Raw genomic sequence first — 26,612 nt, 5'->3', positions numbered from 1 at the left:
ATTAAGGGTCAGACATCTAAAAGTGAAGAGATAAAATCTGGATCAGTTTACTCAGTTCTTTTGCTTTTCTCACAATTTTGAGTTGAGTGAAAATTGCTTTTGTCTTCATATTGGAAGATCTATAACCAAGTTACTAAAAATTCTAAATTTATTAATAAATAAGTAGGAGTACTTAAGCCGGGAGTGGAGTAGGGGTCATAACAAAGTGCAAGGTAAGAGCAGGCATTTGGTTAAGACACCAGTTAAGTTACACACGTCCCACTTCAGAGTTCCTAGGTTCAGTGGTCACCGCTGGTCTGGCTCCTGACTCTAGCTCCTTGCTAATGCAGACCCTAAGAAGCAATGGTGACGGCTCAAGTTACTGAGTTTCTGTCACCTACATGAAAGACCTAGATTGAGTTCCTGGATGTCTTCAGCTTCAGATATAGCCCAGACTCAATGGTTATGGGCATTTGGAGGTTGTTCTGGCAGATGGCGGCTCACTCTGTTGCTCTGCGTGTGTGTGTGTGTGGATGTGTGGTTTTCTGCCTCACAAACTATTTTTATTTAGGAAAACAGGTAAAATGATAGCTTCAGAGTATGGAAGGAAGGAAAGAAGGAAGGAAGGAAGGAAGGAAGGAAGGAAGGAAGGAAGGGGAAAGAAGGAAGGAAAGAGGGAGGAGGGAAGGGAGAAAGGAAGGAAAGGAAGGAAGGAAGAAAAGAAAGGGGGAGGAAAAGGAGGGAGGGAGAGAGGAGAGGGAGGTAGGAAATAAAGGAAAGGGGAGGGAGGGGAGGAAAAGAAGGAAGGAAGGAAGGAAGAAAGGGAGGGAGGGAGGGAGGGAGGGAGGGAGGGAGGAAGTAATCCACAAAATTTCCAATAACCAAGCATAAAATAAAAGCACATTCAATTTCTGAAATTATACAAATATTAAAAAAGCAATGACCTGGAAAATATAATCAAATCAGATTTAAAGCAGGTCTGAGTGGGGCCACTGTTGTGGCACAGTGGGTTAAGCTGCCACCTGTAACAACAGCATCCAATATGAGCTAATTTGAGTCCCAGCTGCTCCACTTCTGATCCAGCTCCCTGCTAATGTGCCTGGGAAGGCAGTAGATGGTGGCCCAAGTGCTTGGGTCCCTGTCACCAACATGGGAGACCTAGATCCAGTTCCTGGTTCCTGCCTTTGGTCTGGCCCAGCTCTGGCTATTACAGTCACTTGGGGAGTGAACCAGGAGATGTCTGTCTCTCTCTCTCTCTCTCTCTCTCTCCCCCTCATTCTGTAACTCTGACTTTTAAATAAATAAATAATACATCTTTTAAAAAAATTAGGTCTGTATAAAAGTCCCACATAGTATCAACTGTCTCAAAAATAAAGTTTATGAGATCCCTAAAAGAAAACCATTTTTATCTCTACATGAAATCATGGGAATACTTGGTAAAAGTCCTATCTTAATATATATATTCAGTATATGCATCTCTGTTCATTTAACAAGTATGCATCAAGGACCTTTCAAAGTTCACATTTATTACCTTGTGTCCAGAATTCAAGGAAAAGTAACCCAAAGCATCCCTCTGAAAGGTGAATACTTTCCATCTCTTCTGTGCCTCTAATCCTCAAACCTTTTGGAAAATCTAACATTCCCATTCTCTAGCTCCCCCTCCCCAAATATTTTCTCATTAGTTTTGTTTTTTGTTTTTGTTTTTGTTTTTGTTTTGTTTTGTTTTGTTTTTTGACAGGCAGAGTGGATAGTGAGAGAGAGAGACAGAGAGAAAGGTCTTCCTTTTTGCCGTTGGTTCACCCTCCAATGGCCGCCGCGGCCGGCGCATCTCGCTGATCCAAAGCCAGGAGCCAGGTGCTTCTCCTGGTCTCCCATGCGGGTGCAGGGCCCAAGCACTTGGGCCATCCTCCACTGCCTTCCCGGGTCATAGCAGAGAGCTGGCCTGGAAGAGGGGCAACCGGGATAGAATCCGGCGCCCCAACCGGGACTAGAACCCGGTGTGCCGGCGCTGCAAGGTGGAGGATTAGCCTGTTAAGCCACGGCGCCGGCCTCTCATTAGTTTTTTATAGTCAAATTTACCAGAATTAAAATTGTGACCTTGATAACTATGTGGCATTCCATGGATATCATGGGCTTATCAGAAATCAGAGGAGGAACCTGCTCTGAGGAATGATGAGTGGATATGTACTTGTCACAGAGATTTCAGCAGGATGTGATGGATTTCAACTCTACATTTGTGCCTGGAAGGTGAGACAGTTATGTAGTAACAAAACTTTGTGTTTAGTTGTTACTGAAATCTCAGCCTCTAGTAGTTTATGAAGATCTGGAGGCTCTTGAAACACTGGGCCCAGGTGTGCTGATGCCTAGGCTAGATGCTCAGGCCACGGGAGAATGTAAGTTCAGCCTTGGATGAGTGCCTGGCATGTTCTACATGCAGTAGTACTTAGACTATCATACACACTCTATGATCAGGTTGGCAATTAAAATTTTTTTAATTTCTTTATTATTAATAGATGTTTGAGAGGAAGAGAATAAGACAGACAGAGTTCCATTCACTGGTTCACTCCTCAAATTCCAATGGCTGGGGCTGGGACAGACTGAAGTCAGGATTTAGGAATTCCATCCAGGTCTTCTATGTGAGTGGTAGGAACCCAAGAACTTAAGTCATCACTACTACCTCCCAAGGTCTACAGGAGCTCAAGCTTTGTATCAAACCTAAGTACTATGACTTGGGATTCAGGAATCTCAATCAGAATCCTAACTATTAGTTTAAATACCCACCCCCAGTTAAGGAATTTTTAATAGAATGATAGGACATTTTCGAGCAAAAAGAAAAACAAAAGATGTCAGGACAAAAGATGACAACAGGAAAAGAATTTGATGAGCTATCATGAGTGTTTTTCAAAATGTGACTCAAAGACAAACAGCGTTAAAAACATCTGGCAGGGGAGGGCACTTGGAACAACAGTTAACACACCATTTTGGATGCCCACATCATACATGAAGGTGCCTAGTTTGCATCCTGGCTCCTCCACTTTTGATCCAGCTTCCTGTTAATGCACACCCTAGGAGGCAGCATATGATGGGCCAAGTACTTGGGTCCATCCACCATCCACGTGGAAGATGAATGGAGTTCCTGGCTCCTGGCTTTGGCCCAGGACAGCCCTGGCTATTGTGAGCATTTGGGTAATCTATTTCTCTCTCTCTCTCTCTCTCTCTCTCTCTCCCTCCCTCCCTCCCTCTCCCTCTCCCTCTCCCTCAAATAAAATGAAAGTAATTTAAAACAAACAAACAAACAAACAAAAGCACCTGTCAGTTGTCTTTTAAAATGCAGATCCTGGGCCCTACCCTAGACCTAATGAATCAAAACCTCTGAGGGTGAAGTTCAGGCCTCTGAATTGTTTTTTTTTTTTTTTTTGACAGATAGAGTTAGACAGTGAGGGGGTGGGGGGAGAGAGAGAAAGATCTTCCTTCCATTGGTTCACCCCCCAAATGGCCACTATGGCCCAAGCTATGCCAACCTGAAGCCAGGAGCCAGGAGTTTCCTCCTGGCCTCCCATACAGGTACAGGGGTCCAAGCACTTGGGCCATCCTCCACTGCTTTCCTGGGCCACAGCAGAGCTGAACTGGAAGAGGAACAACCGGGACTAGAACCCGGTGCCCATATGGGATGCCAGTGCCACAGGTGGAGGATTAAAAAAGTGAGCCATGACGCCAGCCCCTCTTTTTTTATTTTTTTAAGATTTATTTTATTCATTTGAAAGCCAGAGTTACAGAGAGAGAAGGAGAGAGAGAGAGAGAGAGAGAGAGAGAGAGAGAGAGATCTTCCATCCACTGATTCACTCCCTAAATGGCCACAACAGCCAGGGCTGGGCCAGATCGAAGCCAGGAGCCAGGAGCTTCTTCTGGGTCTCCCACATGGGTTCAGGGGCCAGGCACTTGGGCCATCTTCTACTGCTTTCACAGGCCATTGCAGAGAGCTGGATCAGAAGTGGAGCAACTGGTACTCAAAACGGTGCCCCTACAGGATGCCAGCATCACAGGCTGCGGCCTTACCCACTAGTGCCACATTGCCGGCCCCAGGACTCTGCATCTTTAAAATGCTATGTGAGTGGAAGGAACCCAATATTCCCGGGGTATTTTGTATACACTAACATTTTAAAACAAGCACATTCAAGGGACTCTAATCTATGAATCTGTAACAGGCAACAGAGAACCAACACTGAAGCAGCACAGGGCTGAAGCTATAGCTAAGAAAGATTATGTTCAGAAATATGGTTGTTTTCCCCCCACAGTTAATTTGTTATAGTTAAAAATATATATATTCAGTTCTCTACAAATGCAGACTACCTTATTGTACGATACCAATTCTAATGAAATTCTGATATTTCAATGTAAAGTGAAATGAAATGTGTAGTGTTACACAGTCTGCAATGCTGTAATTCAAAACAATGCTGGATGGAGCCAGTGCTGTGGTGTAGCGGGTAAAGCCACCGTCTGCAGTGCCGGCATCCCATATGGGCACCAGTTTGAGACCCAGCTGCTCCACTTCCAATCCAGCTCTCTGCTATGGCCTGGGAAAGCAGTGGAAGATGGCCTAACTCCTTGGGCCACTGCATCCACCTGGGAGACCTGGAAAAAGCTCCTGGCTCCTGGCTTTGGATTGGCGCAGCTCCTGCTGTTGCGGCCAATTGGGGAGTGAATCAGCCGATGGAAGACCTCTCTCTCTCTTTCTGACTCTCCTTCTCTCTCTGTGTAACTCTTTCAAATAAATAAATAAATATTAAAAAAAAAAAAACACCAGAACACTTCCAGCATGCATAACTCCTATTTGTGAAACTAGGAAACATGTCCTGGTTACTGGACATAAATCAATATTGAAAGGCTAATCCATAAGTGTCTTTAAAATATGTCATCCATGAAAAGTGAACATTTTTTCTAGACTTAACTATGCTCTGACCCATCAGAAAGTGGCTTCCTCAAACCTTCTTTGTTCAGTTGCCCCTAGACTTAGGGTACTTACAAGGCTGGCCTAAAGATGGATCCCCATGTCCAACCCCTCTCTCAGAACACAGAAATCCACACCATCCTGCTGGGTCTCAGACCTGCTGCCTGGACTCTGTGTCTCTACTTCACCTTGTGAGCGGCCTGCTGCCTCCAAAAGAAGCCTTCTGATTTCTGTTACCAGATACCTTTTTCACTTAAAGGATTGTTTACAGCAACTCCAACCAAGAACCCAAACATGGTAATAATTTTCTGGTAATTTACACATCAGATATAATTTCTAAAACATGCACAAACTTTACATTGTGCAGTAAATACAATATAAAAGCAGTAAATCAATGAGTTAAAAATGTATCAGGCATGCATGAAAGGAGGAAGCAGCAAGGAAACCTTTCTTTTGAGAAAAGAATATTTGTCATCTGAACAGTTACCCTTAATAATTTCTTATTTTTAATATGTTCCTTTCTTGCACTAGTATTACTGAAACAAATCACAACAAATAATATAATAGCACTTAGAGAAATATGTTAACATACCCTAACATTCTCTTTCTTCAGGAAAGAGAATCAGTCATCCTTAGCAATGACCTACAGGATTTACTTTTCTAAATTCCTCAATAATAATTTTTAAATGCATATGGATTTGGACTCTGATGCCTTAAAAAGCCACTTTCTCCTTCAATGGGCATAGCAAATACCCAAAAATCACTTCTTAAAGCAGTGATAATTTAATATGCTGAATGTGCTCAATAGTTCACCAAAAATACTACACCCAGGTAAATTTGTCTTCTCAGTTTGACATGATTTAAACAGTAATGGAGATCACATGTTGAGGAGGAGGAACCCAATGATGTCCTGGCCAATACTTAACAACCAGCTCCCTGAGTTGGGTTTGGGGAAAAGTCTGCTCTGTGGCATTTGTCAGTTTCCATAGTGTAAATTTTCCTGCCATGACCAATTTCAAGCTGTCACCACAGTGTCACTGAGAATGGAGACAGGAAGAAAGATGCACAACCAGATCACAGGAGGTGGCATACATCAGTTCCAGTGTGGCAATGGAGAAAGTCATGAAGAACTGAAAACTGTCCCATTGTCTTAGAAAGACCCCTATCCCTGCTCCCTGGCTCTTGCTACTGCACCTTTGTCAGGGCTTTGTCCAACTCTTGTCTTCCCAAGCCACACCTTCATGAATTGCCCTCTCTAAAACCAAATTTCTACTACCTATTGTTTAAAACTTTAACCTTTGTTCATAAAACACAATAATACATGACTTCTTGTAATGTTCCTCTTTGCAAGTACTGAATGTCTTCAAATAAATTATCTACAATAAAGCTTAGGAGCACTTGTGACACCAGCATTCCATATTAGAGTGCTTGTTTGAGACCCAACTGCTCCATTTCCTATCCGGCTCCCTGCTAATACACCTGGGAAAGCAGCAGAAAATGGTCCAAGTCTTGGGCCCCTGCACCCATGTAAGAGACCTGGATGGAGCTCCTGGATTTGGCGTCGCCCATCCCTGGCCATTGCAGATATTTGGGAAGCGAACCTGTGGATGGAGGATCTCTCCATCTCTACCACCCTCTCTCTAATTTTGCCTTTCAAATAAATAAAATAGGTCTTTAAAAAATTCCCATTTCTGCCAACAGTGTGGCTTTTAATCTTGCTGCATTTCTTTTTCTAAAATTGGAATCATAATATTTATCTCAGAGGGTTCTTACAATGATTAAATGGAAATATCAAAATGCACAGTGCTGACAACACTGATTAATGCTCACAAAATTGTACCTATTCATTATTACAGTTTTCTACATGGTATCTGTCCTGTGCCTACCAATCCCTTTGTAAGTTTCTATTCTTGTGACAGGAAAGACACTGCATTAGGACACTACATGCATGTGATTTCTGATATGCCCCAAGTGCTCTCACATTCCATGATATTGTAGCCAGGTACATCCTTACAGCCCCAAGTCTAACCTAGTCTAAGCTCTTCCTGCTAATGGCTGCTATATCTGAACCCCTGGGTCTAAGGCATTACTGTCTGCATAAAGCAAGGCTAGTTCTCCTTAATTTGAAAACAAAAACTAAAATGTATCATCAAGTTTTTAAGAGTTGTAAAATTTAATAGAAGAGAATCTAAAAAACAAAGAGATAGTTATTCAATTTATTTTATCCTAACCAGTATAGCTTTGATTCAAAAACTTGATGATAGAATGATAGAAAGAAAAAGAAATACAATCACTCTAAATAAACTAATGGAATTACTTCAACAGTAGAATAAAAGTATAAATTACTGTAACCAAGTACAACTTAGGAATGCAAGGATGCTTCTTCAACATATGGATGAAACTATTAGAATTGCATTATTTTTATTTATGTGTGTGTAAGAGAGAGAGAGAGACAGACAAAGAGAGCTCCCACCTATTGGTTTAATACACAAATGCCTGTAACAACCAGCATTGAAATAGGGCTGTACAGAGCTGGAGCCAAGAGCCAGGAGCTCAATTCTGATCTCCTACATGGAAGGCAGAAACCCACATAGTTGACCCATCACTGCTTCCTTCTAAGGTCTGCATTGGCAGAAAGCTAGAATTAGGAGCCAGACCTTGGAATTATCCCCAGGCAAATGCTTGGTTAAATGTTCACTCCTCAGAGTGTTTTTTAAAAATTTTTCTTATTTATTTTATTTGAAAGGGTGAAAGATGGAAGAAAGAAGGTGGGGAGGCAGGGAAGGGGAGGAGGGAAGAGAGAGAGGGAGGGAGGGAAAGAGAGAAATCTCCTATCTGCTGGTTCACTCCCCAGATGCCTTCAACATCTGGGACTGAGTGAAGCCAAATCCAGGAGCTCAAAATTCAATGAGTCTCCTGCTTGAGTCACCACCTGCTGCCTCCCATTGTGTGCATTAGCAGGAAGCTGGAATCCAAAATGGAACTGGAACTCCAATATGAGATGTAGTTATCCCAAGTAGTGTCTTAATCACTGTACGAAACACCTGCCCCTCCCTAAAATTTTTTGAATGATCATTTCAATAAAGGCCAAAATGGCACTCAATAAAATTATAATCTATTTTCTATGCTTTAAAATCTTCTTAAAATTAGGGATAAAATAATTTCTTATGCAGATCAACAAACAGTAAATAATATATGTATAAATTAACACAAGGGGTGTTTTTATCATAGCTAACAACAAAATATATAGCTCTGGAAGTCCTGGCCAACATAGTGTTTGAAAAGAAATGAGAGATATAACTAATGAAAAATTTTTTAAAATTATCATTATTATAATATATCATGTTTCCTACTTCTAGTAGAAATAAAGTCATCAAAAGAGGAATCCCTCAACTCTCCACCACCAAGCATACAGACATAGCATCTTCCCCCATAATTTCCTCCCCTGACTTGGCTGCCCAGAGTATCCCTCTATCTTCCTGATGTGTAAAGGAATTACCACAACTCACTCTCCTATCCTTCAATCACTCTATCCTTTCATCTCCTTATATCCACTAGCACCTAAGGTTCTAATCTACACATCACATTTTCTTTTTTTTTTTTTTTAGATTTATTTTTATTTGAAAGTCAGAGTTACACAGAGAGAGGAGAGGCAGAGAGAGAGAGAGAGAGAGAGGTCTTCCATCCAATGGTTCACTCCCCAATTAGCTGCAATGGCCAGAGCAACACTGATCCAAAGCCAGGAGCCAGAAGCTTCTTCCGGGTCTCCCACATGGGTGAATGCTTACTTTCTTGATCACCTAGAATTCTGTGTATTTGTTTTTATTATTTTTGTTTTTTCCTCAGCTAGAATGTAGGCTCCATGATGACAGTAATATTTGCCTAAAACACGGTACTCATGCAATAAATATTTGTTGAATGAATCAATCAAGAGAAAGTTGTATTTAAGGAACTGATCCCAATTAAGTTTTGATGACAATTGGATAGACTTCTCAGCCCCCATCTTGAGCTTGGCCCAGCCCCAACAATTATAGGAATTTGGGGAGTAAAGTAGGAGATGGAAGGGGCATGTGTTTCCCTCTGCCTTACAAACAAAATAAATGAACAAAAATATAAGAAAAAGACTTCAATATAGAAGTAAACTGTATGAGCAGCAAACATACCAGCTTTCTACGTTCCAGCTTTTCTCAGCTCTCAACCTCACCCCAAAGCCCACAGAGGATTTCCCACAGAGGAACAGTTCAACTTAGGATAAGATTAAAAGGAGTCTATTTCTCATCTGGCATTAACTAAAGTGCTATAATGCAAAAACCACATATTTTGAGGTACTTAAATGATTTTAAACATTGGAAATTTTCACTGAGGGAACAGTATCTAGTCCTTTTTGCATGAAAAATAGATGTGGTTGTGATATGATCCTCATTTAAAATGAGAAGTAAAGAAAGAATTGTCAGGAACCTATAAAGGAGAAGATAGGGAGACTAATGACAAGAGGGTACAAAGGAGAGGCACATGCTATACCTTCTTGAAGGAACTAATTATGAAAGAATACTTCCCCCAAGGAAAAGAAGCTTGTCAATATTTGCCTAATAAGTCCCTTTTGCCAGCTATCCTACTATTTGCATGATAAATACTCTTATGATTAAATTAAAAAATGAAGATGAAAGAACTGTATAACCGAGTGTCGAAGAGAATCAATGTAAAAATATTTTAGTCAGTCAAATGTTGACTGAGATGGTTAATTAAAAAATGAGAATAGGTGGCCGGCACTGTGGCATAGCAGGTAAAGTCACCCACCACCTGCAGTGCCAGTATCCCACATGGGCATCAGTTCGAGACCCGGCTGCTCCACTTCCGATCCAGCTCTCTGCTATGGCCTGGAAAGCAGTGGAAGATGGCTCAAGTCATTGGGTCCCTGCACATGCCTGGGAGACCCAGATGAAGCTCCTGGCTCCTGTCTTTGGATCGGCTCAGCTCTGGCCGCTGAGCCAACTGGGAAGTTAAATCGATATTTTCCGAAAGAGGAACTCCAAATGGCCAACAGACACATGAAAAAATGCTCAGGATCATTAGCCATCAGGGAAATGCAAGTCAAAACCACAGTGAGGTTTTACCTCACCCCAGTTAGAATGCCTTTCATACAGAAATCAACAAACAATAAATGCTGGCAAGGATGTGGGGGAAAAGGTACCCTAATCCACTGTGGTGGGAATGTAAACACATAAAACCACTATGGAAGACAGATTGGAGATACCACAGAAATCTGAATATACACCTACCATATGATCCAACCATCCCATTCCTGGGAATTTACCCAAGGGAAATGAAATCAGCAAATAAGAGTTATCTGCATTCCCATGTAGCTCAATTCACAATAGTTAAGATATGGAATCAACCTAAATGCCCGTCAACTGAAGACTGGATAAAGAAATTATGGGATATGTACTCTGTGGAATACTGCACGGTGGTTAAAAAAAAAATCCAGTCATTTTCAACAAAATGAATAAATTGGGAAAATATCATACTTAGTGAAATAAGCTACTCCCAAAGGGACAAATACCATATGTTCTCTCTGATGTGTGATAATTAACAGGGCAACTAAAAGGACACCTATAGAAGTGAAATTGACATTTTGAGAAGCAATGACTTAAACAGCCCTTGTCTTGACTATCAAGGAACAGGGTTTTTTTTTCCTTTTCTTTCTTAATTCCATTGGTTGAACTCTTTACCTAACATAGAATTAATCAAATATGTATAAAGTCAAGTGAAAATAGAACCCAGTAAAAAATAAGAGTGAGAAAAAGAGAGGGAGGAGCTGTATTGTCCTGCATACATTCCTATGGACATACTTCTAAGGGTACAGCTAAAAACTTGCCATGGGACTCCAAATCTCATTAAGCTGGGTGGTAATAATGTCTTCCTAAGTGTTAAAGTGATCATATTAAGTGTTAAATTGATCATATAGATAGGATTAAGTATGAAAGGGATCATATAAATAAGACCAAGTGTCTGGTAATAACAATGCTTAGAATTAAAAAGGAGAGAATGTTCCAACATGGGAAGCACCTCTCACAGCAGACTCAGAATGATAATCTCTTTAAATAGCACTCTGACCTCAGAATCAGCCCTTAAGGCATTCTGGTCTGGCTGAAAATCAACAAGCAACAGAAATCAACAAACAATAAATGCTGGCAAGGATGTGGGGGAAAAGGTACCCTAATCCATTGTCGGTGGGAATGTAAACTGATAAAACCACTATGGAAGACAGTTTGGAGATACCACAGAAATCTGAATATATACCTACCATATGATTCATCCATCCCATTCCTGGTAATTTACCCAAGGGAAATGAGAGCATTTCAGGCATGGAAAACCAAGACACTGTTGCAAAAATAATGTCCTACAAGAAGGATCTCTGTGAGACCCCAGTGGGGCCATCAAAGAAGGATGTACTTTTTTCTCTGAAGGGAGGAGAGAACTTCTACTTTGCTTATGGCCTTGTCTAAATACTGATGGAGATTGTGAACAAAAAAAAATGCTTCCACATCCTTGGCATCTCATGTCAAGAGCCTCAGGTGACAGGAGCAGGCGCTGCGGCATAGTGGGTAAAGCCGCCACCTGTAGTGCCGGCATGCCATATGGGCACCAGTTCCAGTCCTGCTCCACCTTAATCTGGCTCTCTGCTATGGCCTGAGAAAGCAACAGAGGATATTACAAGCCCTTGGGACCCTGCACCTACATGGGAGACCCAGAGGAAGTTCCTGGCTCCTGGCTTCAGATCACCACAGCTCAGGCAATTGCAGCTAATTGGGGAGTGAACCAGAAGGTCGAAGACTCTCTCTCTCTCTCTCTTTCTCTCTCTCTCTTTCTGCCTCTGTCTCTCTGTAACTCTGCCTTTCAAATAAATACACAAATATTAAAAAAAGAGCCTCAGGTGATCAATGACATCATACATAAGAGTGCTAATTGTTAAATTAACAACAGGAGTCACTCACTGTTCACTTACTCTCTGTGTAGGACTTCTGTCCTCAATGAGTTGTACTATGATAATTAACTGTAAAACTTGTTCTCAAAGAGTTTTTATATTTTGTGTGTATGTGTGCAAACTGTTGAAATCTTTACTTAGTATAGAGTTGGTCTTTTGTGTATAAAGTTAATTGAAAACGAATCTTAAGGGAGAATGGGGCTGGGAATTGGAGAGAGAGGAGGAGGTGGGGTGGGAGTAGTGGTGGGAGAGTGGCTATAATGGGAATAATCTCTCTATATTCCTAAAGTTGTACTTATGAAATTTGTACTCATTAAATAAAAGGTTTCTAAAAAACTAAACTAAAATAAAATAAAATAAATTTAAAATTCAGCAAGCTGTAAACCAACAAAATAAAACACTATGGCATTGGCATGATAAAACAGAAAAAATATTCAGAAATGACTGTGGGAGTTAGAAGAAGGCAATATAGGGGCAAGCATTCTAGCAGTGCAGGTTAAATTGCCCTGTGGGAAGCCCACATCCCACATAAAAATGCCATCCAAATCCCAGCTGTTCTCTTTCTGTAGTGGCTTCCTGTAATGTGACCTGGGAGACAAAGAGAGGTCAAATGCCTGGGTTCCTGCCTACCCATTTGGGAGACCTGGATAGAGTTCTGGGCTCCTGGCCTTTGGCATGGCCCAGTCCTAGCTGTTGCAAGCATTTGAGTAGTGAACCACCAGATGGAAGATTCTCTCACCCTCTCTGTCTCTTTCTCTTTCAAGTAGATGAAAAAATAAGCATTTTTAAAAGTAATATAGATAGCTTAAGGAAAAGTTATTTCAGCATACATGAAAATATATTTGAGGTAAAGAACTAATGTCAAAAATAAAATTTTAGGCCGGCACCACAGCTCACTTGGCTAATCCTCTGCCTGCGGCACCGGCACCCCAGGTTCTAGTCCCGGTTGGGGAGCCGGTTCTGTCCTGGTTACTCCTCTTCCAGTCCAGCTCTCTGCTGTGGCCCAGGAGGGCAGTGGAGGATGGCCCAAGTGCTTGGGCCCTGTACCCACATGGGAGACCAGGAGGAAGCACCTGGCTCCTGGCTTCAGATCGGCGCAGTGCACTGGCCACAGCACGCCGGCCATGGCAGCCATTTGGGGGGTGAGCCAACGGAAGGAAGACCTTTCTCCCTGTCTCTCTCACTGTCTAACTCTGCCTGTCAAAAATAAAAAATAAAATAAAAAGAAATTTTAAAGTCTGAAAAGAAAATTGTGCCAAATATTTGCTTTCTTTTATGTCTAAATATATAGATTTCACAACTATAATGAGTAAAACTTATATGCAAAGAGTCTTCAAAAGTTCACTGGAGCTGTGTATCTTGAAGAAGAAACTATGCAGGGATTTCAAAAAACATTTGTACCAAAATACCTTTTGGTTCCAAGTTTCCATGAACTTTTTGAACTTTCTATATAAAAATGATACAATGAGAAAGTAAATCATCAGAAGTGCAGAGAGTTCATCCTAGTCACTGCTCTATCTTCAGGGCCTATAGCAGTGACTGCTGCATTGTAAATGACAAGTAATTCATGTTTTTCAAACAACAGCATTTGAGTCTATTTCTTTGACTCAAACTTAACATAGATTTTCTTGTTTCATCTATTTATTTATTTGAAAGACAGAGTAACAGAGAAATGGAGGGGGGAGGGAGGGAGGGAGGGAGGGAGAGGGAGAGGGAAGGGGAGAGAGAGAGAGAGAGAGAGAGAGAGAAATATCTTTTCTATCTGGTGGTTCACTCCCCAAATGCCTGCAACAACCAGGGTTGGGACAGGCCAAAGCCAGGAGCCTGGAACTCAGCCAGGTCTCCCAAATTGGAAGACAGGGACCTAAGTACCTGGGCAATCATCTGCTGCCTCCCAGGTGCATTACAAAGAAGTTGAATCAGAAGTGGATGAGCTGGGATTTGAACCAGCAGTTTAATTGGAGATGCCGGCATCCCAAGCTGCAGCTTAATATGCTAAGCGACCACATCGGCCCTAGGTTTTTTCACATAACAAAACAGTTTAAAATATCTGCAATTTCCACAAGGAAGTCAGCAAGGATTCTGACAGGAAACACACTGTATTCATAGAGCAGTTCTGAGAACACTGCCGTTTGAACATTGTGAAGTCTTCCCATCAATGAACACAGGATTTTTTTTATTTTGATCTTCTCTAGTTTCTTCCAATAACACATTGTAGTTTTCAGGGCATAAGTTTTGGATATCTTCTGTTAAACTCATTTCTAAATAGTATTTTTTTAATGTTATAAACGGAATTACTTTCTTAATTTCATTTTTGGACTGTTTGTTGCAAATGTATAGAGATACAATTGATTCCTGGATATTGATCTTATACCCTACAACCTTCCTGGAACTCATTTACTAATTCTAATAGTATTTTTGTAGTTTCCCTCAGATTTTCTATATACATAATCATATCACCTGCAAATACAGATCGTTCTACTTCTTCCTTTCCAATACAGAAGATGTTATAACTTTCACTTGCCCAATAGCCCTGGCAAGAACTCCAGTATGATGCTAAATAGAAACGACAAGAACCAATTCTTGTCTTAATCCTGATGTTACAGGGAAATTGTCTTTTGCTATTCAGTGTGATGTTTGCTGTGAGCTTTTCATAGATGTCCTTTATCAGACTGAGGAAGTACCCCCTCTATTTATAGTTCATTAAAACCTATGATCATAAATAGATGTTGGATTTTGTCAAAATTTTTTTCTGGGTCTATGGGGAAAATCCTGTGGTTTTTGGTTTTCGATATATTAATATGATATGTTACTTTCACTGGTTTTCACATGTTAAAACAGTCTTGGATTACTGGAACAAAAGAACAATGATTCTAAAATTCACATAGAATTTTAAGGACTCCAAGATACCCAAAACAATCTTGAAAAATAAAAACAAAGTAGAAGGACTCACACTTCCCAACTGCAAAGGTTACCACAAAGTAACATGGTACAAGGATACACATATACATCAGACAGATCTGACAGTCAAGAAATAAGCCCACATATCTATACTCAATTTTTTACATGAATGATAATATCATACAGGGCATAAAGAATAGTTTTTTTAATAAATGATGCTGTAACAACTAGATATCCACAATGAAGCTCAATCTTACCTTACACAACATAAAAAATATAAAGTAAACGTCAAAAGAGCTCAAATACCTAAATATAAAATAAAACTATAAAATTTTTATAATAAGACATATAGTAACCTTTAAAACCTTGGTTTTGGCAAATAATTCTTATATATACAACCAACAGAAACAAACAATGAATTTCAACAAAATTTAAAATTTTGTGTTTCAGAGGACAACATCAAGTGAGAAGACAGCTCACAAAATGAAAGAAAAATTTTTTCAAATCATTTATATAACAGTGAAATTTTATCTAGAATATGTAAAGAATTCTCACTCCATAATAAAGACAATTCAATTTAAAAGATGAGTAAAAAAGATTAACAGACATTACTCCAAAGAAGATTCACAAGCAATCAATAAGCACATTTTAAAAAGTTTGTCATTATTAGTAATTAGGGAAATTCAAATCAAGATCATATGAGACTCCACACCTATAAGTGCTCTTAAGGACCTAGAGAAATCAGAATCCTTACAGACTGCTGGTGAGAATATAAAATAGTGTAGCTACTTTTTTAAAGGTTTTCAATTCTTTAAGTATCTAAACATAGAGTTACACTAGTAAATTTACTCTAGTAAATAAGTTTCAAAAAGGTTGCAGGGTATGAAATAAATATCCAAGAGTCAATTTAATCTCTATACTCCAGCAATTACACTCCTAAGATATATTTTCAAGATAAGTAAAAACACATGCTCACACAGAAATGTGTACATTTCTGTTTACATCAGCATTATCCATAACAATCAAAACATAAAATCAAGCCAAATGATCATCAACTTATGAGTGGATATACAAAGCATGTTGTATCCCTACAATTGAATATTATTGAGTCATAAATAAAAAGGAGTGAATTTCTAATACAAATACAGCATGTAAGAGTTTTGAAAACATTTTTAGTAAAAAAGCAGCTACAAAATTCTACCAATTGGTGATTCCATTCATATAAAAGAGACAGAATGTAGGTTCCCTCAAATGATGGGAAAAGATGGAGGGATGAAGGGGTGATAGTAAAGCATATAGGCTTTCTTTTTGGACAGATGAAACTTCTAAGACTGATTGTAAAGGTTGCTTCACACATCCATGAATATACTAAAATCTATTCAATTCTGTGCATTAATTGGCTGAATCACATATAATGCCAACTACAGTCATATCTCAAAAAAGCTGTTAAAATATTTGAAGTTTATGAGGTATAATTTTTACAAATGCTTGAATTTTAAGCCTTCAAAGAAATTGATAGGAAAAGTAGTAAAAATCGCAAGAAAGAAATGGTCAAAGACAAAATACTAAATTCACAAGAAATGCAAAAGGAAAAAAAACATGAAAAAAGCCAGCACCACTAGTTGCTGAAATAAAATGAAATACAAAAATGAACAAAAAGCATCACCTGCCTATCAAACTATCATGGTGTTCATAAGGACATGGACAAGCCCAGCCCATTAAATATAGCTCTAGAGATAAAGAGATATTCAATCACGTACATATATACACACAGATGTTAAATAGATCTAGATTTTGTGACTCAAAAAATCCACACACATATACATGCAGAAAGGAAGCATACCAAAAGAGTATTAGTGATTATGTATATTGTAAAATTATTTAGATAGATTACAATGATCAAATATTATTTGCTATGAAACTTGATGAAGAGTGGGATGGGAGAGGGAGTGGGAGATGGGATGGCTGCAGGTGGTAGGGAGGTTGGGGGGGGAAGCCACAATAATGCAAAAGTTGCACTTTGTAAATTCACATTTATTAAATAAAAAAATTATTTTCTAGACATATAAAATATTGTTACGAATTTATATACAAGTGAGACTTTCCCTTTAATGTAATCAAAAGAGTTAAAAGAGTAGTGAAAATTGAAGCATTCTAAAAGATTTTAGGCAGCTGCCCACAGCAGAGTGATCACAAAAAGTTTCTGTTGGTATAACCTAATGCCCAGGAAAGGAGATGACAGGTGCCATGGGATGTGGCCATCCATGCAGTAAGCATCCTCATTCATTACCTGCTTTAGAAGTAACAAGCTGCAGCACGAGAGGTCGTCTTGTTACGATGCCTGATCCTCGGGGAAGAAAGTCCCTAAAAAAATTAAGAAATAATAGATGAAGGCATCAAGAAATTCTGATCAACTATAAATTTATCAGTCAAGTTCCACAGTAATTTTCCTAATTTCTCACTTGTCAATGTATCATGTACATGAAGAATGCTACATTTAGCAATACAGGAAGCATTTGAAAGTTATAAAGGACAGGAGCGGGCTTATGGTTAATATTAATATGCACATATTATTGCAATGACTTCATTGTAATATGCCATGCCATTCATTCATTTAGCTATAATTAATAAAAGTCTGCAGTAAGTCTCTGTGTGTTACCAATCTATGTTTTCAGAGAAATATCATTAAGAAGAACATTTAAAGCTGAAATCAATTCTTAAACATTTTGGTGATTAACAAATCAGTATTCTCTCTAAATTCAGGATCAAGTTTAGCACCATCAAGTACTGAATACTATTAAAGATACATTAGATTGTATCTTCTTAAATATACTGAAGTTTTACTGAAATAAAAAGATATACAAAATGTGTGATCAAGTAGAGTTATTATGTCTAGAAATTAACAGCAGAAAAAAATATCGCAACTTGAGTTTTGTTTGTTCCCATACCTGAAAAACTAGTTTTACAAATGCCATCTTTAAACTGGCATTTTAATATGTATTAAGTCAATAAGCTGTATCAGAAAGTATTGTGTAAATTGCATATATAATGCCACATACATCATTGCTGATGGTGCAATATCAAAGCATTCACAAATATGCTAAGAAATAGTTTTTAAACACATTTAGAATACCCCACAACTCTCAGAGGAATCACCACAGAATTCCATTCAAAATGACTCAACAGTAGTGCTTCTCAAAAAATTGTTCCAGAATCACCAGAAACTGTTTTAACTGTAGTCACCTAGGAACTTGCAGATCCATATATTCAGTGGAACACATGTGGCACCTGTACTCCTAGCAAGCTCTCAGGGGATTCTGAGGTTCACCAAGCTTTGGGAACCAAACACTGGCTCCAAGGCAAGATATGCTACTCAACAATTCAGTGAATGATAACATATTGATAACATGGGCCATACTATAACTTTTGTAGGAAGTTTGCCAGGACAGAGCTTAAATAGAAGTGAGATTTCACTGAAGAGCAACTTATGAAACAGGAAAAGGCCGGTGAGAACGCTCCAAAACCTATCCCTTTAGCTTCACTGATATGTTAGAATGCAGTTACTTGAACAAAATTCCCCTGCCACAACAAACTTACTTTGCAAGTACTAGAGTATATTCTGAGGGAAGAAATCATGCCAAACAGCTTGTAAATGACATGAATGGCTTTTCTCTCTAACTCTAAGACATTTAAGTACATAAGTTCATTCAAAGTTCATTTAAAATCTGATTGTATGCATCGGACTAAAATGAAGAATAGTAAAAATACAGATGTGTATTTGCTCTAAACAATGCCACCTGAAATAAAGATTATTATTTATTCATCAAAAAATTCCTAAGAAATCAGAGTATAAGGGAGATATAGTAGGCACGGCTTCATGCTAGATGAACACTACTAAGATGCACCCAGGGTTTGAAATCTAATGGTAACGGGGCCAGCACTGAAGACAGTGGGTTAAAGCCCTGGCCTAAAGCACCAGCATCCCATATGTGCACCGGTTCTAGTCCTGGCTGCTCCTCTTCCAACGCAGCTCTCTGCTATGGCCTGGGAAAGCAGTAGAAGATGACCTAAGTCCTTGGGCCCCTGCACCCACATGGGAGACCCAGAAGAAACTCCTGGCTCCTGGCTTCGGATTGGTGCAGCTCCAGCCGTTGTGGCCATCTGGGGAGTGAACCAGCAGATGGAAGACCTCTCTGTCTCTGCCTCTCTCTGTAACTCTGTCTTTCAAATAAATAAAATAAATCTTCAAAAAAATAAATCTAATGGTAGCATAAAGATATTCACACTGAAAAACCATTGAAGAAGGGAATACAGAAACTATACTGGAGGGGGCGGGCATTTGTTGCAGCAGTTAAATCGCTACCCGGAACAGCTGCATCCCCTATTGGAGGGCCTGGCTGGAGACTCAGCTACTCTAATTCAGACACCAGCTTCCTGTTAGGGCAGACCCTGAGAGGCAGCCGATAATGGCTCAAGTACTTGTGTCCCTGCCACTTGTGTTGGGAGACGTGTATTGAGTTCTGGTCTCCTGGCTTAAACCTGGCCAATCCCATGGCTGTTATGGCATTTAGAGAGTGAACCAGCAGATGGAAAATCTCCACCTCTTTCTTTCTTTCTCTCTCTCTCTCTCCCTCTCCCTCTCCCTCTATCTTTTTAAATAAAATAAATAAAAATTTCTGCTGCTTTCCCAGGTGCGGTAGCAGGGAGCTGGATCAGAATTGGAACAGCCACAACCTAAATCAGCACCCAAATGAATGCCAGCATCACAGATAGCTGCTTAAGCCCTGCACTACAATGCTAGCCCCATCAAATAAAATAGCTTTTTAAAAAAGTTTAAACCAGGGCCAGCTCTGAGATGTACAAGGTTAGGCCTCCATCTGCAGAGCCAGCATCTCATATGGGTCCCTGCTGCTCCACATCTGATCCAGCTCCCTGCTAATGTGCCTGCAAAGCAGTGGAAGATAACCCAAGTGCCTGGGGCCCTACTCCCACATATGAGAACCAGAAGAAGTTCCTGGCTCCTGGTTTCAGCCTGGTGCAGCCTGGCCATTGAAGCCATTTGGGGAATGAACCAGCAGATGGAAGATCTGTTTCTCTCTCTCTCTCTCTCTCTCTCTCTCTCTCTCTCTCTCTCTCTCCCTTCTCTCTCTCTCTATTTCTGCCTTTTAAATAAATAAATAAATCTTTTTAAAAAATGTTTTAACTGCATTGAAATTTACAAAAGACAGAAATCTAGAGCTGTCATTGTGGCACAGTAGGTTAGGCTACCACTTGGAACACATGCATTCCATTTTGGTGTACTGCTTCAAGTTCCAGCTGCTCTGGTTCCTATCCAGCTCCCTGCTAATGTGCCTAGGAAGGCAGTAGATGATGGCCCAAGTGCTTGGGCAACTGCCACCTACATAGGAGACCTGCATGGAGTTTCAGACTCCTGGTTCCAGCCAGACTCCCAGCCCTGGCTATTATGAACATTTGAGGAGTAAACCAGCAGATGCAAAATCTCTCCCCTCGCCCTTTCTCTTGATTTGCCTTTTAAATAGATAAATAAATAAACATAATTCTTAAAGAGGGAGAATCAATACTCTCATTATGAGACTGAATATATCTAACTAAATATTTTTAATATTCTCCAGGAACTATATTAGAATAATTGCCAATTCAGATGATGCCAATAAAATTTAATCAAAATTAACACAGCATGTACTCTCTGCCTACAATGAAAATGGGAAAGATTAATCTAGAATCCAAAGGAATGAAGGGAAAACAAAACACAACAAAACAAATACCCAGAGAAAAGAGATGGAGGTAATCTGAGCTGTGAAAACCATAGATGACTTTTTTAAATGTATACATGCCAAAGAGGAAGTATAAAGGTATTAAATTCCTAAATAATGCTATTTAACAAATCAATAAAATATTTTCTTCAAAAAAAGTAGAAAAGAACCGAAGAAGGAGGTTTAATCACTTTATTACTTCATGCTGGGACCTATTTTGACGCATGCTTGTGTGACCGTACATTTGTAATAACAGCTCATTTGAACATTATTAAAGCAAAGTAGAATGTATTAGGCATGTAAACTAGCAAATAAGTGTCATGTGTTTGGTTAGAAAGTAAGCCCACATTTATATTAGCACTCTGCTGTTCTTTTTTATTAAGTATACAGAACTTTGCATTGAGAATAAAAACTGGACTCGGGAATTGCACACTCTTCTAATGTTTTTAAAGATTTATTTGAAAGGTAGAATTAGAGAAAGAGAGAGAGAGAGAATATATTCCATCTACTTGTTCATTCCCCAGATGACTGCAATAGCAAAGGCTGGACCAGGCAGAAGCCAGGAGCCAGAAGCTTTTTCTGGGTCTGCCACATGGGTGCATGGACCCAAACACTTGAGCCATCTTTCATTGCTTTCTGGGGGCACATTAGTAGGGAGCTGGATTGGAAGTGGAGCAGCCAGGACTTAACCCAGCATCCCTATGGGATGCTGGCATTGCAGGCAGCGGCTTACCCTGTGACATCACAATGCCCACCCTTCTACTCCCTCCTAAATAATTAAGGCTCACTGACTGCCTTCACAGTTCTCACTCCTGTACCTTCAACACATATGTTTTTATCAGAAGTCAAAACATTTGGCAATCAAATCCTGCTATTTGGAGTCTCTCCTGCCTGCTTCACAGGAATCTCTGAAGTGCAAATCTAAGTACTTTATATAAATTAATGTACTCTAGCCCATAACAACCCTATGAGGTAGCTATTGTTATTCTCACCTCAGAAATGAGGAGACTGAAGTATAGGAAAGCCATATAAGTTGCATAGAGCCACAAAGCTAGTATGTGGTATGCGGGACTCAAACCTAGATATTCTAACTCTAGAATCTGCACTCTTGACCATTAGACTACACACTACACTGTAAAAGAAATAGAGAAGGAAGACAAGGAGTCAATATTTGGATATGTTGCTTTTTGGGTGCACAGGGAATGTACAGATAAAAATAGCAAGTACATAGTTATATTGAACAGTTGGAACTCAGGATAAAAAGCCAGTCTAGTGACAATAATTTTAAAGATGTGTTTATTTATTTGAAAAAGCAATGAAGAGACAGAGAGACAGAAAGAAACAGAGATCTCCCATCCACTGGTTCATTCCCTAAGTGGCTGTGACAGAGCCAGGAACCAGAAACTCCATCCAGGTATCCCATGAGGAAGGCAGGTGCCCAAGTATTCAAACCATCTTCTGTTTCCCAGGCACACTAGCAGGAAACTGAATTGGAAGTAGAGCAGCCAGAACTCAAATTGGTGCTCTGTTATGGGATGCCAGTCTTAGGCAGCACCTTAACTTGTTATGCCACAATGCCTGCCGCAGAGATAATAATTTGTCATCAACAAAGCAGGTAGTTTCTCCTCCTTCATTTCTAGTCATTATTCACATAATCAGCTCCCAAATATGTCAGTCATGCAAAGCACCTGGAAATCATCCATGTTCCAACTTCCTCTATATCCATGTTCCAAATTGGTCATCAAGTCCTGCTGATTCTCTATTCTTAATATCTCTAACATCAGCCTTCCTTCTCTATTTCAATCACCATTCCAGGTGCCACAACTATTACGTACAACTGCTAAAATAATCTTACAATTAATTTCCTGTGTTAAATTTAATCACTCTTCAATTCAATCCAACATCAACCATGACATGAGCCCCATCAATCATTTCCAAATTTTAAATCATTAAATAACTCCCCATTGTCTTTAGTGCAAAATCCAAATCTTAGTATAGCAGACAAAAATCTTCCATTTCTCAATATTCCCCCAGAGAAATCCACATCAGAGGCATAGGACTTCTTACAATTCATTGAACCTTTTATTTCCACAAATATGCATTTTTTGCCTACTATATACTAAATGCAGGTTTTGGCACTGGAAATACAACAGGACACAAAGTAGAAAAAACGTTTTGCCTGTTATGAAAATCTCTTTGTGCGCCTGCATCTCAAGCTTGATGCCTTATCATACCTAGGTTCCCTCATGGGACAACCTCCTTGTGCTTCTCCCTGGAGTCAATGCTTCAATCTTCAACACTCAGCTTCTTGTCTTCCTCTCTGGGAGCCTCCTTTGAGATGCTCCCATACATGCCTCTATTTAAGCTTTCAACACACCCTTGTCATCATGGTCTGTTTGCATGTATGCTTGCTTCCCCACTTCTGTGTGTTTCCCCAGGGCTACTTTCAGTGTTCAGGTATTAAATATTTGTAATACTTTCTACCTACCCTTTTAGGAAGATTCATCAGTGCTCTAGATATTCATAACATGGAGAGGAACTTCCCATATCTTAATTCCCCAACTAGTAGACAGCTAAGTGGCACCATATGGACAGAAAGAGACAAGATAGTCATCTAACATACCAATATTTTGTCAAATTTATATGAATGTTTTCATTATGAACATTTAAGATCCAAAAATATTCACCAAAATACAGGACATCAGAAAGCAAATATAATTGATTGTCTAAAGACATGGAAAGGAATTGGAAAGAAATATTTCTAAATCCAAGAACAAATATACTTTTTAAATTAGCCCTTAGGGGCTAGTGTGGTACAGCAGGTTAAGCTGCCACCTGAGCCACCAGCTTCCCATGTGAGTGCCATTTCTTTTTTTAAAATATTTATTTATTTATTTGAAATTCAGAGTTACACAGAGAGAGAAGGAGAGACAGAGAGAGAGAGAGAAGTCTTCCATCTGCTGGTTCACTCCCCAGTTGGCCGCAAGGGCCGGAACAGTGCCAATCCAAAGCCAGGAGCCAGGAGCTTCGTCCGGGTCTCCCACACGGGTGTAGGGGCCCAAGGACCTGGGCCATCTTCCACTGCTTTCCCAGGCCACAGCAGAGAGCTGGATTGGAAATGGAGCAGCCAGGACTCAAACCAGTGCCCATATGGGATGCCAGCACTGCAAGCAGCGGCTTTACCCACTACACCACAGTGCCGGCCCCATGAGTGCCATTTCAAGCTATGGCCGCTCCACATCTGATCCAGTTCCCTGCTAGTACACCCTGGAAGGCAATAGAGGATGGCCAAAAAGTGCCCCGGCCACCCAGGTGGGAGACCCAAACGGAGTTCCTGGCCCAGCCCCAGCTGTTGCAGCCATTTGAGAATGATCCAGCAGATGGAAGATACTTCTCTCTCTCTCTCTCTCTCTCTCTCTCTCTCTCTCTCTCTCTGTGTGTGTGTGTGTATGTGTGTGTGTAACTCTGCCTTTCAAATAAATAAAAAATATTTTTTAAAAAAAAGTCCTTAAAAATAGGGAATTTTTTAAAATTTGATCTTAAAACTAGAATTGCCTGTGCTCTAAAACAACTATTTTATAACACTTTAAAATGATAATCTGGCAAAAAGGAGAAAAGGAAATGAAGATAGGTAAGAAGAGAAAGGAAGGAGACTAGAGAGACAAAAAAAGACAGACAAATCATGACTAACTACTGATCATCTGTGCCCAAGAAGCACTGAGGTCGTGGCTTTGATTCCACACCTGCCCATGAGGGCGCTGTTAAATAGCTCTGTGCTTGCATGCCTTAATCCTGGAGCTTTGCTAACCATTACAATGTCTCTTTAATTGCTGAAGAAAGCAATTATACCAAAATCCAAAGATTTAATTGGAAATTTTCCACTGCAGTTTCTTTCCCTCCCCCCAAATTATTGGCATACATTAAGAATATTGGCACTTGGCAGACTTGTAAAATATCACATTTAGCTGCACTCTATAATTTGAAATATTCAATGCCAACATTATTTTATTTGAAAAGCACAGTTACAAATTTAATTGCTGGAAACAAAATGCTTTTATTTTTTATAAACATCAAAGAAAGTTCAATATTAATCTTTTGTCCACAAATCTCAAAATTTCTCAGCAATGTTTGTTTTCATTAAATCTAATTAATCAATAATTAGTGGTTTCCACTGAAACATTAAGAATGCAAAAATTTCTAATTCAGAGATGTAAAGTGAATTAAGAAACCAGCCCTTGGTTTACAAATATGAGTACTCTCTCCACCAACAAACACTCTCAAGAACCGAATGAGTTAATATTTAATTTAATTATTATTTGTTTATTCCCAAAGTCAGTTTGTTTGAGAACTTAATGTACCAGATTAGGGGCAGACATCATGGCACAGAGGGTTAAACTGCCAATTGGGATACCAGCATCCCACAAAGTCCCAACTCTGGAGTTCCACCATATAGAGTCCCACCAGGCTTCTGATCAAGCTTCCTGCTAATGCAGACCCTGACGGGCAACAGATGACTGCCCAAATACTTAGGTCCCTGCCACCCATGTGGGAGACCTGGATGGAGTTTCTTGTCCCTGGTTTTGATCTGGCCCAGCTCCCATTGTTGCAGGCATTTGGGGAGTAAACCGGCAGAGAGAAAACACATCTCTCTGGGCCAGCACTGTGGTGTAGTGGGTGGAGCTGCCGCCTGCAGTGTCGGCATCCCATATGGGCTCCGGTTGGAGTCCCGGAAGCTCCACTTCCATTCCAGCTCTCTGCTATGGCCTGGGAAAGTAGTGGAGGATGGCTCAGGTTCTTGGGCCCCTGCACCTATGTGGGAGATCCGGAAGAAGCTCCTGGCTCCTGGCTTCGGATCAGCACAGCTCCGGCCATTGTCGGCCATCTGGGGAGTGAACCAACGGATGAAAGACCTCTCTTTCTTTCTCTCTGCCTCATCTTCTCTCTCTGTGTAACTCAAATAAATAAATAAATCTTTAAAAAAAGAGAGAGAGAGAGAAAACATCTCTCTCCCCCCCACCTCTCCTCTTCTCTGTCGCTTTGTCTTTCAAGTAAATAAATGAATAAAATTTTGTTTAAAAATCAGATTTATGAGTCCTGGCACAAAACAGAGGCACTTGGCTCTCAGTTTACTACAGATAATTGATCATACTTTACTCTGATTATCTCCCATGAACATGAATGGCAAACAAGACTAGCTTCTGTTTTCTCTTCACCTCACCTCACCTCGCCTCACCTCGCCCTCGCCCTCCCCTCCCCTCCCCTCCTCTCCTCTCCTCTCTTCTCTTCTCTTCTCTTCTCCTCTCTTCTCTTCTCTCTCTTTTCTTTCTTTCCTCACTCCCTCCCTTCCTCCCTTTCTTTCTTTCTTACAGAATCCCAATTAGGGAAGGAGGGCAATGTGTCAAACTTTAAAAGATGTAAATAAATCAACCTGCACTTCCCAAACTCCCTTGCAAATGGAGCATCCACATGACTAAAGTTAGCCAATAGAAGGTAATTAGATGCTGTGAGTGACACCAGAAGAATTCCTTTTAAAGATATGTGGGGCTACGGCTGTGACACAGCAGGTTAACGCGCTGGGCTGAGGCGATGGCATCCCATATGGGCACCGGTTCAAGACCCAGCTGCTCCACTTCCCATCCAGCTCTCTGCTGCGGCCTGGGAAAGCAGTAGAGGATGGCTCAAGTCCTCGGGCACCTGCACCCAAATGGGAGACCCAGAGGAAGCTCCTGGTACCTGGCTTTGGATCCGCGCAGCTCTGGCCATTGTGGCCAGTTGGGGAGTGAACCATTGGATGAAGGACCTCTCTCTCTCTCTCTCTCTGCCTATTCTCTCTCTTTGTAACTGTGACTTTTAAATAAAAAAATAAATCTTTAAAAAAAGATATGATTTCACTGATATGTATCTCTTTCCCTTCCTCTTCCTCCTTCTCTCTGTTACACATAACAGCAGGGTTGCAGCAATCATCATAACAGCAAAAGGCAATCTTGCAGACAGAAGCTATGTGCTAAAAAAGGCACAGCAAAAG

At 40.2% G+C, this 26,612-nt stretch overlaps 1 protein-coding gene across 6 annotated transcripts in view; it reads right to left on the bottom strand.

Annotated features, from left to right (window-relative positions):
- Positions 1-26,612, bottom strand: part of DNM3 (dynamin 3) — a 707,825-nt gene that overhangs the window by 563,534 nt on the left and 117,679 nt on the right. For all 6 annotated transcript variants that reach the window (XM_062192784.1, XM_062192786.1, XM_062192785.1 and 3 more), the window contains exon 2: positions 17,104-17,177. In XM_062192784.1, the coding sequence (XP_062048768.1) occupies positions 17,104-17,177 (74 nt within the window). The remainder of the gene's footprint in view (positions 1-17,103; positions 17,178-26,612) is intronic.

This window comes from Lepus europaeus, chromosome 5 (genome assembly GCF_033115175.1).
Source record: "Lepus europaeus isolate LE1 chromosome 5, mLepTim1.pri, whole genome shotgun sequence".
NCBI classification, from domain to species: domain Eukaryota; kingdom Metazoa; phylum Chordata; class Mammalia; order Lagomorpha; family Leporidae; genus Lepus; species Lepus europaeus.
This window is presented reverse-complemented; position numbering and strand designations above follow the sequence as displayed.